This window comes from Leptosomus discolor, chromosome 2 (genome assembly GCF_034619465.1).
Source record: "Leptosomus discolor isolate bLepDis1 chromosome 2, bLepDis1.hap2, whole genome shotgun sequence".
NCBI classification, from domain to species: domain Eukaryota; kingdom Metazoa; phylum Chordata; class Aves; order Leptosomiformes; family Leptosomidae; genus Leptosomus; species Leptosomus discolor.
In genome coordinates, this window is record NC_141392.1 from 111,652,688 (window position 1) to 111,665,746 (window position 13,059).

At 34.2% G+C, this 13,059-nt stretch overlaps 1 protein-coding gene across 1 annotated transcript in view; it reads right to left on the reverse strand.

Annotated features, from left to right (window-relative positions):
* The window catches only part of ROCK2 (Rho associated coiled-coil containing protein kinase 2), a 100,755-nt gene that overhangs the window by 14,446 nt on the left and 73,250 nt on the right, over positions 1–13,059 (reverse strand). Inside the window, 19 exon segments of the mRNA XM_086461582.1 lie at positions 263–357; positions 470–563; positions 890–1,076; positions 1,201–1,304; positions 2,688–2,757; positions 3,974–4,158; positions 4,577–4,737; positions 5,952–6,111; positions 6,769–6,875; positions 7,202–7,448; positions 7,703–7,794; positions 7,923–8,058; positions 8,809–8,857; positions 9,208–9,287; positions 9,592–9,627; positions 9,629–9,664; positions 11,080–11,143; positions 11,749–11,908; positions 12,724–12,815. Of these exon segments, the coding sequence (XP_086317708.1) occupies positions 263–357; positions 470–563; positions 890–1,076; positions 1,201–1,304; positions 2,688–2,757; positions 3,974–4,158; positions 4,577–4,737; positions 5,952–6,111; positions 6,769–6,875; positions 7,202–7,448; positions 7,703–7,794; positions 7,923–8,058; positions 8,809–8,857; positions 9,208–9,287; positions 9,592–9,627; positions 9,629–9,664; positions 11,080–11,143; positions 11,749–11,908; positions 12,724–12,815 (2,155 nt within the window).

Genomic DNA, 13,059 nt, shown 5'->3' on the forward strand with positions numbered 1-13,059 from the left:
CATTTGACTGAAATGAAAATCTTTGCTGTCGGACTGCATCTGGATTAGGAGTTCCTCTATGATGAATCATAAGGATGCAGTTTCACTACATTGAAAGCCTACTTAGTAGAAGCAAAAAAAGGATCAATATATTTTGCTTCAGGGGCAAAAAAGAATAAAGTGTTTATAGTACAGACAGATAGTTTACCATGGAAAGGTTTCTATTAAAAATTATTTGATTCATGAACACTACCTCTTCATCCATTTAAATATATTTGCTTACCTGGGTTTTCAATGTTCTTTCATTCAACAACTGTTTCTCAAATTGTGCTTTAATATTTCCTACATTTGCTTCTTCTTCTTTTAGCTTTGTAATTTCTGCAAAGTAATTAAAAAAAATTTCTATGAAAGCTCATTACAAAAGAAGATAGTTCTATTAAAGAATAAAACTGGTTTCAAACAAATTACATTTGGTTCAGAGAATACGTACGCTCTTGTACTTCCTTCAGTTTATTGTTTAGTTCTTCTTTCTCATTAGCAAGATTAGCCACATCACTAGTTAGTGTTCTATTTGCTTCCTCCAACTACAAAACAGAAGGCAGACGTGACCATGTAACAGAACTCACTTGGTACATGACAGCATTACAGGACAGAAGGAACTGCTTCAAAGCGAAACCAGGATAAGGATAAGAGGCAGAGAGGCACAGAAGAAAGACCGATCAGAGATGCATAGAAGAAAAATGCTAAGTGATTTTTTTCTAATTTCATTCATAGAAAAGAAGTATTTCTAAAGTGTCAGATATACTTGTATATCACTTACCTATAAGTAAACTAAATAACAACAGACAAACTGCAAATAAAACTCAAGCTCATGTAAACCTCTACCAAAATTACAATTCACATTACTCACAGAGGCTATGGTGGCATCTTTCTCAGTAAGTTCCTGTTTATGCCTAGCCATCATCTCTTTAATCTCCAGCTCTTTCATAATCTTCTCTTTTTCCAAATCAGAGTACTGTTCTTCAGCAATGGAACGTGCAAGTTGTTCTGAACCTGCTTTTGTCAAAGTAATCTCCAGTTGAGCAGCCAAGGAATCTCTGCACGTTGTTGATACATATTATTAGCTTAAAAAATGGCAGGTTACTCGGGAGCGGGGCGGGGAAGAAAACAAAAAGCCATCCTAATCTTTTACGTATTAGTAGTACAACTAGTAAAACCTACCTCTCGTCCTGTAACTCTTGTATCTTTTGCTGCATTTCTTTACAAAGTTTGGTCTTTTCTTCACATTCTTCTTTAAGTTCTCGAACTTGTGTCTTATACAGAGTCTACAATTTAAAATTGAAAGAAAAGGGTATGACTTGCATATTCTAGCTTCAAGGTACACAAAAAATGATAAAAGATAATATTGTATGCAATTGTTTAATCACATGCTCAATTACAATATGATTGTGCAATGCCTTCTCTAAATTTAACTGTCATCATCATTCACAAACATGTTTTGGTTCTTTTACTTTTTTGCTGGGTTTTGTTTCTTTTTTTTTTAACTTGTATATTTGTGAATAGATAGATGTAAGATATACACTTTAAATGTTTGTAAACATACTGTTAAAGAGACTCTAAATGTGAAAATCACTATTTGATAGAATATCAGAAGCAAGGAAAATCTTTCATTTATTTTTCTCTGCTATTTTAAATCTTTGTCTGACATAGGTAGGCACGTAGAATTTAGACCTTAACCATACAAATCCATGAAATAAACATTACAGTTAGAAAGCAAAAAGCAGTACAGGAGGAAGGGAAAAACAGATCAGAAAAGCATTTGAAATTGAAAATTTTGTGAAATCAATACAAATCTAGAGCTCTAAAGGAAATGAAAGAAAAATTATATTGCTCTGTACACTCAAAAGACTGAACTACACAGGTAAAGTGCAAGTGGACTTATTGCAGAGATTTTAAAGACAGACAGTCTCTCTCTGGCCCATCTACACCAATCAACTGATCTCAACTCTCCCTGTCTCTCCTTTAACGTGTGCAACTTTTTGATACACTAAAAGTTCAGATAGTCCTTCTCACTGACTTAAAGACCACAGCAAAATCTTAAGTTTCCTTTAATTCTGAAACAAGCCTTTCGGCTTTTACCTGCAATGCGACTGACTGTGCACTGTTAATATAAATTAACCTCCATAAGCTAGTGATGATTTTTAAGTACAATACCTATTTACTCTGTTGTACCTTATCACAATAAAGCAAAAACTCCCAACAGATTTCTACCAAGTTTGGCTGTAATGAAAAAATGTCCTTTTAGGCTTTAAATGCACATGTTTTGTCACACCGTGTGATTCTCAGAATACAGCTTTTCTCTTCCACGCAGCACAGAAAAGATGCTGAATGCAAAAGGCTTGAAACATGCAGAAAACTATTCACACTATGCAAAAATGAGCTGCTTGACTCCTCTCTCCCTCTGAACTGTGTTTGCGACTCCCTTCCAAAGCTGGGACATTTCTTAACATGAACTCTTTCACACTGCTCAGTGATCAAGAACAAGGAGTGATGAGAAGGTTGCAGACAAGACTGCAGACAGACACAAGAAAAAAGAATTAGCTTTAGGTTAGAGATGTGAAACGCCTGATGGCTGAGGAGGAAGAAGAAAAGCTAACATTGTACTTAGCAAACAGATTAGTATAAAAATAAAGAACCATAAAACATACCGAGAAATACTGTTCAGCTTCAAGTTGGTCTTGAAGCTCTTTCATTTGTCCATCTGCATCTTGCCGTTCCCTAGAAAGGAATAACATGCTTTAAAAGAAAAGATACGAAGATATTCCAAACCAGTAAATAGAAAAGCAGCATTCACACCCTTAAGATCCTCAGTCACTTCCCGACCACAGTATGGTTGGCAACTGAACATGAGGCTTCCTCTGGGTAACAGCTCTCTTTTTCACTTGTACAGCTGAGACACTGCACTAAGAAGTCAGTTTAATACTGTTAACACACTAACCACAACAGTGTCACATAGTTTAACCAGTAAGAGACACTGACAAAGGAACAGCCACTGACAGAATCTTATTTCCATGTAAAACATCACCGATCTGACAGATTTGTTTGGGTCTCGTTTCCTAGAGCTAAGTCTATGAAAACACGTCTGTATTCTCTGACAGGCATCATTTCTTGAATTTATCTGTTATTAAAACAACTCAGTCAGTCCCATAACAAAGACCAGTAATGCAGCAAAAAAGTTTTCTGCCAGTGTTTCACATCACAGCAATCATCACATGTAGCCGGCTTCTACGTGAGTAACTGCGTCTTGCTGACGGAAAGGATAAAGCACAAGATCAACCATCAGAAGTCACTGGAGCTAAGAATGAGATTCATCTGATATAGGTGCTAAACTTGTCTTTTCATTCACAAGAATGTTCTTTATGTTAAAAAAAAATTATTTATTTATTATCAGGTGAAAATGCTACTTGTAAGACCTTGAAGAGCTGCTGGGATTTAACACAACTTCTATTTAAAGGTTCAACAGATGTGTTTTAAACATCTTTAGTAATAGTTATTTCCAATGGTTACTCTTCACAGCTCTGTATTAGTATTAATTTCTAACTCTAAAAAGCCCTCCTGGACTAATAATGCCAATAACTTTCCCCTTCACTGAAGTCCTATCTCATCTGGGAAAAAAAAAAAAAAAAAAAAAAAAAAGACAAGACCTAGACTTTCTGTGTTTCTCTGAAGTCCTCACACTCTTGTGTTTAAGATGGGTTTTTTTAAGATTTTCAGGATAACAAACATCTTTTACTACAAATCTATACATTGCTGAATCACTAGGGCATATCAACTCGAGTGACTGCAAATCATTTTAAACAACAATTAAAGTTTTGCAGTATAGAAGATCACATTCTGTGCAGCAAACTTTTAAATTAATATTGCTCTCAGCTTTTGCCTCAAAACAATGACAAATCAGTAACGTTGCTAAAAAATATACAGCAACTCTGCGTACTTGCGGAGTTCATTATTTTGTTTTTCCAGACTTAATTTGATTTCCTGAAGATGGTTATTCTCCTGTTTTAACTGCTTCTCTGACATTTTCAAAGTGTTGACCTGCTGCGTTTGCATCTTGAGGTCGTTTTGAGTAAGACAGCGCTTTTGCGTTTCTTGTTCTATTTTTAATGTCAGGTTTTTTACCTGAAAAATAAACAGAAACCTGTGAATTTTACAGACCTACACAGGAAAGCAACATTTAAACAGTGTCTCTTATTGACTTCCTCTACATTTTTGTACAACATGCTCACATCTGTTGATAAGACAAAGCTGTTTCCTGAATAAAGGCATTAGCACACAATAAATAAGCTAGTTTTTCCATGCCAATCTCACAGCATTTTACATTCCAGAAGAAAAACTTTTTAAGGTCAATAACACTGAAATATTTCAGAAAAATGAAAAGACACTGTAAAGTAGACTATTTGGAACCTTAAAAAAAGAGAAGGAAAAAGTTGCTGCCACTTTCATTCACAAGCCTTCCTAGACACAGCTATAACAGGAAAAATATTAGGACATTGAAAACCAGGTTCCACTCAAGACTCCTTTTGTCGGTGTTCCTTACATCTTCATTTAGTATATCCTTTTGCCTAAGGAGCTCATTGATTTTCTGTTGTGATTGTTTGAGATCACAGTCCAACATGGAGCGCTGCTTTTCAGCTTCTAACAACCGATTTTCTACTTTTTGCTTTAAAGCTCTCTCTTCCAAAAGTTTCTTCTCCATTTCTGTGAAGAAAGAGATTTAAGATGACAGTTAGTGTAAACCAGCGGATTTTGGAGGGTGAGGGGAGGAAGACGTCTACCCCATATTAACAATAAGCAGTATGTTTATCCTTTTAACACTGAAGAGAAAGATTGCTGAAAGGCGATTCATTAAAATTTTCACAGTAAACACACACCCAGAGGACGTTTTTGCAAGCATTCGTGACTGATAGCTATTTCCTGCTTTTGAGTTTCAAGGTAACTTCCAGTTTATCTGCAACACACCTGACATGGATAAAAAGGGTGGATTTTTAAAAATAATCCATCTAAATCTCTTGAAGCATTGCTTTGACTATGATAATCTGAAATCACTTAAGAGTTGAGGCTGTCTGGGAACCCAATGTGCCAAGTGATTCAGCCCTTATTACTGAATCACTTCTGCTTCTTTTGAACACCCGCACGCTCAAAGTTTTTGTGAATGCTCAGCAGTTGCAAGGACAGGATCTGTAGGTAGTTTCTTAAGTAGCTGCAATAAACAAAAACCGTTTAATTAAAAAGTAAGAGCCATCTTCTGGAATTATTCGGTAATTATCCCTCCCTCCATGACATTTCAGTTGTCATCAGATGCACCAGAATACGCATGATGACAACAGAAGCATAGAAAAGGCTTTGCCATTTCTTACCCTATTTAGTCTACATATTTAAATCATTAAGCTGCTGACATGTACTTTATTTAGGAAGAACACAAAAATGTGTAATTCACCATCCCTGGAGGTGTTCAGAGGATGTATAGATGTGGTGCTTAGGGACATGGTTTCATGGTGGGCTTGGTAGTGTTGGGGTAATAGTTGGACCTGATGATCTTAAAGGTCTTTTCCAACCTAAATGATCCTATAATTCTATGAGTAAGAACACAAATAAGCTCTTAACAAAAATGTTTTAAGCAGCTTCAGTAATACAAATTTAAGAAAAATTAATTCAGAATACACTAGCACAGAAAATGAATTAGTGGTGTGTGCCAATGCAGAACCTGTTTTACTCTGAAACTAAACTACTTTGTCTTAGCAAGGCAAGGACAAAGGGCCTAAAACTGACATTTACAAACAGAAGCTACATTTTAAAAGAACAAGGGAATCAAGGAATAAAGCTTACACTTAGGCTTCCACTAGCATCAGAAGATTCTACTATCTACTTAGGTGTGAATTATGCAAAGTCCAACTGTGAGGTCAAATACACACCTTTCATAGCTTCAGATTTTGCTTCCTCTATAGATTCATAGATCTTATTTTTGTCTGCTAATCGTGCTTTTGTGGCTTTGTGCTCAGCTTCTTCTTGTTCAAGGTTCTGCTGCATAACTTTGAATTTATATGTCATATCTATTTCCATGTTGCTCTTTTCCTGTGAAAGAAAAAATTACATTGAAATAAACCACTAAATACATCAGGTTAAAGACAAAGTTTTGGACAACAGTTAACATGCTGCTTGGAAGAATGGCAAGACTCTAAGGAGCTATCAGAGAACTTATTTCTACAAATGTTTTTCTATGGATGGCAAAGCGCTCCAAAAATACACAATGACATCCCTAGTTGCGATCTATTATAGAATTACTGCCTTAACAACCAACATTCTATAATCAAGGGCTGCTCAAAGATTAAGTTTATTGAAGAATTTTTCCACTATTTTTGTTTCCACGATGAATTTGTAGGAAAAAAAAATTTTCAGAAGCTTTTTCATTTTTGATAATATTGAGAGTTTTAAAAAAAAACAACTAACAGCTGAAATTCAATCTTACTACTGTTATGTTAAGCTACACACTGGAGTCCTTTATTATGTACTTCAGAAGTATGTATTATGATCATAAGGAAATGATGTGGTTTTTTCCCCACTTCTCAAATTGCAAAAACAATAAACAAAAAATTCAAAGGAAAAGAATAAACACTGAAAACAAGGCTTATTTTTTGCATACATATCATCTCCATGTCTCAAGTAATAAAAGAGCAAATGTAAAAATTCCATAAGAATGTTACACCAAAGTTCACTTAGAAGCCCTGTTACCTTTTCTAAATCTGTAAGTTTTTCCTGCAATTGTCTCTTCTCCGTTTCCAGTTTGGCTAATGCACTCTTTCCATTTTTCACTTCTTCTTCGAGGCTAGATATTCGACCTAAAAATTACCAAAGCATCAATGAGGCTGGGCAGTGTGTGAAAAAAGAATGTACTTTATATACTTAAAGATAAGTTTTTTCAAGTGTAACAGTTTCTAATTCTGACTGTTATGAACATCTCCCTTTGCGGTGATTTAAAAAGTTATCAATAACATTTTATAAATTTTAGCACACATTTTCTCTTAAGTGTGTGTCCATACTTGCATAACACTGTATAGAACAGCACACTCACCTAGTCATAGTCTGAAGCTCAAACAACATCACCAAAACCTATTATTTTCTGAGATGAGAAGCAAACTTAACTTCAGAAGATTTTCAGCAGTACCTTGTAAATCACTGATAATCTCTGATCCATGACTTCGATCTCTTCTTTCTGATTCTAGGGCTGACTGAAGATTGAGGAAGTCCTTCTCCAGTTTGAGTTTTGCATTCTCTAGCAGGCAGTTCTTATCTTGTAGTTCTCTATTATTAGCTTCCAGCTGCTGGATTTGCTTCGTGCTTTCTGTTTGGTTCTTCCTTAACCTGGCTGCAGTATCAGATTCTGACCGCAGCAAAGAATTGGCTTCATCCAGCTAAAAAGATTGATAAAAGCATACTTCAGAAACAAGTAAAATGTAACAACTAGAATTTCTACTACAGAATACTAGGTTTTATGGATTAAAGAAATAAAAAGGAGTGTATTTTAAGACTACTTTTGACACCAAAACATGACAAGAAAGGACAGCTTTTAAAACTCCATTACACATTTCAACTCCCTCCACTACTAACAAAATCTGTACTTCAAACAGTTATTATTTTGAAATATACATAAATAAAGTTGACATGCCTGTCTTTGTAGTTGATTGATTTTCTCATTGGATATTTGAGAGTTTTGATTCCTCTTTTTTAAATCTTCAAGCTGGTCTTTCAAACTGTTAACTATAACAAAAACAATTCAACATTGTTAATGACTCATGAAAAGGCTTCAATTTAATAATTCAACTATAATTCATTTATTTTATCTTTTAAAAAACACACATCACCCCTTCAAGCATAGTTCAACATACCCTCATTTTCCAAATTGCGTTTCTTATCTGCTTCATGTTCTGCTTTTCTCTGGTATTCTGTATTCTTATGCTGAAGAAGAGCCTTCTCTCTTTCTAACTGTCTGACTGCAGACTCTACATTCTTCCTTGAAGTTATCTGGATATATTTAAAAAAAAACCACCACTAATTACATGTAGAAGAGTGGTATTCTTTAAATGATAAAAAGACAGCTCACGCACTCAGTTTAGTTTGTAATGGAGAATGACACAGTCTAATTCCCTCCTGCAAACGCAGCGTATCAGAACACGTGGTCAAATCCAGCCCAGGACGACTATGGCCACGAGCTTTTACAGTTTAGAGACTGGGATCGTTTGGATTTGACGAATCTGGTACCTCTGCCTAGCAGGCTCTCTGGAAGCACAGGAACATACACGTAATGTAAGGTCTTGACATGTGCCTAGATGAGCAATACATGAAGTTGAACACATCCACTAAAGATATGATAAATTTGTAGTAGCACTATGGTGCAAGGCTGGGCAAGAAATAGGGTCCTTTTACTGACACTGAACAATGCAAAGAATGGCCTTCCTCTTCTAGCAACATTACTCTCACATCTTCAGTTTTTAGAATCTTATACAGGATATTTATATCACACTGTCCTCCAAATTAAAAACTAATTCTGGACATGTAGTTGTAATGTACTTTTAGTGTAGCTGTAGTACAGAAATCGTAATGAAATTATTTTAGCAGTGACAACAATTTCATTCTTGAGAATATCAAGAAATCAACTGATATTACTTGTTACAAATGCACAGCTACTCAAAAGTAATTTGCTGTTTCCTACGGAAAAAAAGCACACAGAAATGTTACAGTTCTAATTCCAAGAAGAAACAACTATGGGCTTACCTCCTCATCTAGCTCTTTCACTATCTTCTCTAAACGAGTATTAGTAGACCTGAAGAAATTTGAAAAACATTTAAAAATACTTAAATATTTAAATAAACCCTGCTGATTATACAGAAAGTAGAATGTTTGTATTATGTAAGATCTTCTATTTTCAGCAATCACATGAAACTTCAAGGACTGGGGATATCACTCAAACCATAGAGAGAATCTTACAGAGAATTAAGGCCAAAAAAAAAAATAACACAGTAGTCACAGGAGTAGCAATAATTAAGTCAGCAATTTACAGAGAGGTCTGCTTGCAGGGTCAGAAAGCAGATTAAAATGCTTTTAAGCATTCAGAAACAAAAGGTGCAATAAAATTTCTTTATTGACATACCAAACATGACAAAACAGCCTCACCTGTATTTCTGTTCTAGTTCATCTTTGGCTTGTAATTCGTTACTGAGCTGTTCTTCCAGCTTGCTTAGTTTTTTCTGAAACTGTGTAAAATGTCAAAAAAACCACGACCCACATATAAAAATGCTATCACATAAACCAAGTTTAATTCAATTAAATAACAAATAAAGGGAAAGCGAGGAAAATTAACTCGATCTTCCACTATATTATTTTAAAACCATCACTAGAAGGTTACATCTTTACAAGATATTAAAGATACAGATCCATAGCAACAAAATTTGCTGCACATTTAACAGTACCAGAATAATACATTAAATCTAACCATCACAGGATTATGTGCCATAGATTGTGAGTCATAAAATTTCTACAGGAAAAGAGTATTGTTACTGGCCCTTTGCTGTACTCTTTTTCTGTAGACAGAGACTCTTCCACTGCAGCAGAACTTTTGGGATAGTCTTTTCTAAATAAAATTGAAAAAATAAAAAGGGGGGCACATGACCAAACTGGGCAATATTCAGAGAATATTACTAAGCATGCTCAATGACCTCATAAAAAAGAATTTCTTAGTCTAACACAGAAGCTAACAAACATTTTTCAGGTTTGAGAATGCTTCGTTTTGCCTAATAAAATGTTAAAAAGAAATTGTGAGTCAAGTACCCAAATATTAATGAAAGAAATAATAAATAATATTTTTTTTATTTGTCTCATGTCTTCAGGCTTTTAAATGCATTTATTTTCCTCCCTTCCTCCTCCTCCTCTAACCCCCAAACACGAAATGTAAAAATGGGGTTTTCTAAAACACTTTATAATTGTTACAATTAGAAGATTCCCATAACAGGGTCACTGAAAAGGACATCAAAACCGGAGGTTCATTGCTTGAGGAAATACAAATAAAAAAACTCGTCAGAAATGAAACGCAGAATTTTTCCAACTATGTTAAAAGATAAAGCAAGTATCACAAATGTGACGCTATGTATTTTAAACAGCATTTCTTTTTAAAAGGGAAACTGTAAAACTATTCCATCTATTCAATTCAGCAATGACAGGAAGGAACGAAGTGCAGTCAAATAAACATTTGCATTTAAATTTATGCTGGTCAATACATAATGCATTTCCTTTACTTATTTTTTAAACTTCAGAAAGGAGTTGTAAGTTTTAAGAAATGTTAACAATATACTATCTACACTTGAATAATACAAATGTTTAAGTAACATAATGAAGTAAGTTAGGACATGAAAATTCCATAGCATTCTCCTGTCATCTGCAAATTTAAATTCAATTGTCAATCTTCAAGAGCTGGATAAACATGCTCCACACACTCACTTCAACTGAGAGCACGATTTAAACATTCTTGTCACTGCAGGTGACAATTTACTTTTCCAAGCTCCGAATAAATTAGTCATGTAGCACTCAGGCAAGTGTGGAGCCAAAATTCACAACCTTCCCAAGGTTATGATGCTGTTTGTGGTGAAGAGAGACTTTACACATTTGTTTTCCAAACAAATTCCAGATGCTAAAAAAATTCGAGAAAAATCTGTATTCATTCATCTTTTCACTATAGTACCTTAATGCTTGAGTACAACTGTTTCAAAATACAACTGGTTTACTGTTAACAAATTGGTGAATGAACATTTAAGATATTTCACATTCACACAAATTACGTAGGAATTTGTTGATTCCTTCCATAATTCAAATAACATACTTACCTCCTTGCTGTCCTGTAAATAGAAAATATCATTTTTTACTGAGGATCATTAAAAGACAAAAAGCCCCCCACAAAATTTCTTGACGACTTGTTTTAACTTTGCCTTTTCTTAACAGACTTAACAAAATTAGTTAATCATACCATTAATACTTATAAAAAAAGACACTAACCTCATTTTTACTAGATTGCACAGATTCATTCTCTCTGCAAGACTGAGAGGAGTCACTTAGCAACCTGTCAAAAACAAAAACAAATCCCTCCAGCTCTTATTCAAGTTTTCAACAACTCTGGCAACCTTGCCAATCAACTCATTTTAATCAATTCTCTCAAGTCTTAATTTGTTCTATGCTATTCTCAGAATGAAGCTTGTTTTATTTCAATGTGAGTACATTTTTCTGATTTGAATCTTTTCTTAAGTGAAGTATAAACAAATGTTTTCAAATCCACAAGTGCTTATGCATTTTAATTAATACAATTATTTCTTAACTATTCAAGTTGAGTCTTAGCAAGCTATTATCTTGTGTAAACTTTTTTCTAAAGCTACTAAGAAAAGCCAATTTAGAACTAAATTATATCTCTATCTGTATTTTAACCCTAAAAGATACTTTAAAGACTATATAATTTTGTGCTAAAAATACTGTGTTTAATCAGTTATCAAAATAACCAAAAGAGTAGCAAATTATATATTCTACTCAAACTCTGCATTTTGTATCTTCACAATTGGACATAAATGAATATAATGTAATGAATAAATTATGTATCTAGAGTGAAAAAAATGATAGGATATAAGAAAAATCTGCAGGTGTATTTCTAAAAATGCATATTCAAGTATCACATACAAATTGTCTCTATAGTACGTAAATCCTATAAAAGGCAGCTGGTTTCCCACGAAGGCTTTGGGGATCGGAAAGGTTTCCACATCTCCTTTGTCGTCCTCAATGTCATCAAAATTACTGCTATCTATATCACTGCTAAGCTCAGGAACAACAGGAGCAGCAGCTACAAAAAGGGGAGAAAAGATCAACTTCACTCCAAGATTCAGCCACTTGCTACATACTGGAATCTCTACAATTTTTAAAAGACTGTAAGTTGTCCTGCTAGTTCAGTACGTATTAACCATGCAGCAAATCTGTAAATATTCCTATGAACATATTTTTCTAGCGAAATCTCCTTTTACATTAGTTGCCTAATGCACAGAATATCTAATGTGCGAAATGTATTTGCTAAGGTAATCAGATTTGAGAATAGAACTCTAAATACAATCAACATTTTAGCGAAGTTTAAGAAACTTTAGTAAATAAATGACTGTAGAAGTTACGATCTAGCTCATGATCTGAACTGACATACTTCAGGTTTTTGCCTAAAGTTATGAAGTTCACAATGCCTTAAAATGAAAAGCAGTAAAACTGACAAGACCACTGTCAAACTACTGTCTTAACTACAGAAGGTTAAAACAAACAAAAAAAACCAACCAAACAAACCCCCAAAAAATCCCTCCAAAACAAAACAACAAAAGCCACAAAGAAACAGAACCCAACATGCATTCTTTTAAAGTTTGAATTCTGAAACATCCAATTCTGTTGTTCAAAACTGAAATTTATACATTAAAAGCATGATAAAGGTGAGGGTAATTCCAGTAGGAAAAATGTGTATTTACTAACCCTGACTGGCAGAGTTTTTATAATACAAATGATAAATATGGAAGCTTGAGCAATATTCTTGATAGATAAAAAAATTTATACAGCCCAATTTTTTTTTCATTCCTACTATTGCAAATTCTGAATAAAAATAGAATTTTAAGCTAATTTACTCACTTTCTCGAATGTTGTCCCAGTTCCACTGATCACTCTTGAAGAAAGGGTGATGCTTTATTTCTTCAACCCCATTTCTCCCAAGTCGCACATCCCTAAACATAGCAATTAAGCCAAATTCACGTTAGGAAAAAAACCACTTGTGTTTTGTTATTTAAATCCTGACTTGCTCATAAGCAGCAAAGAAACTTTCAGTAAAGATTGTCTGAGTTAACCACATTAATGACAAAAGAAGTAAAAAAATTTAAAAACACCAAGCACTGATCTGTAGTTTCTCATATAAAATGTACTTTGTTTCTTAGCACACACTCTCTACGGCTGCTAAAATGTCCAGAATTT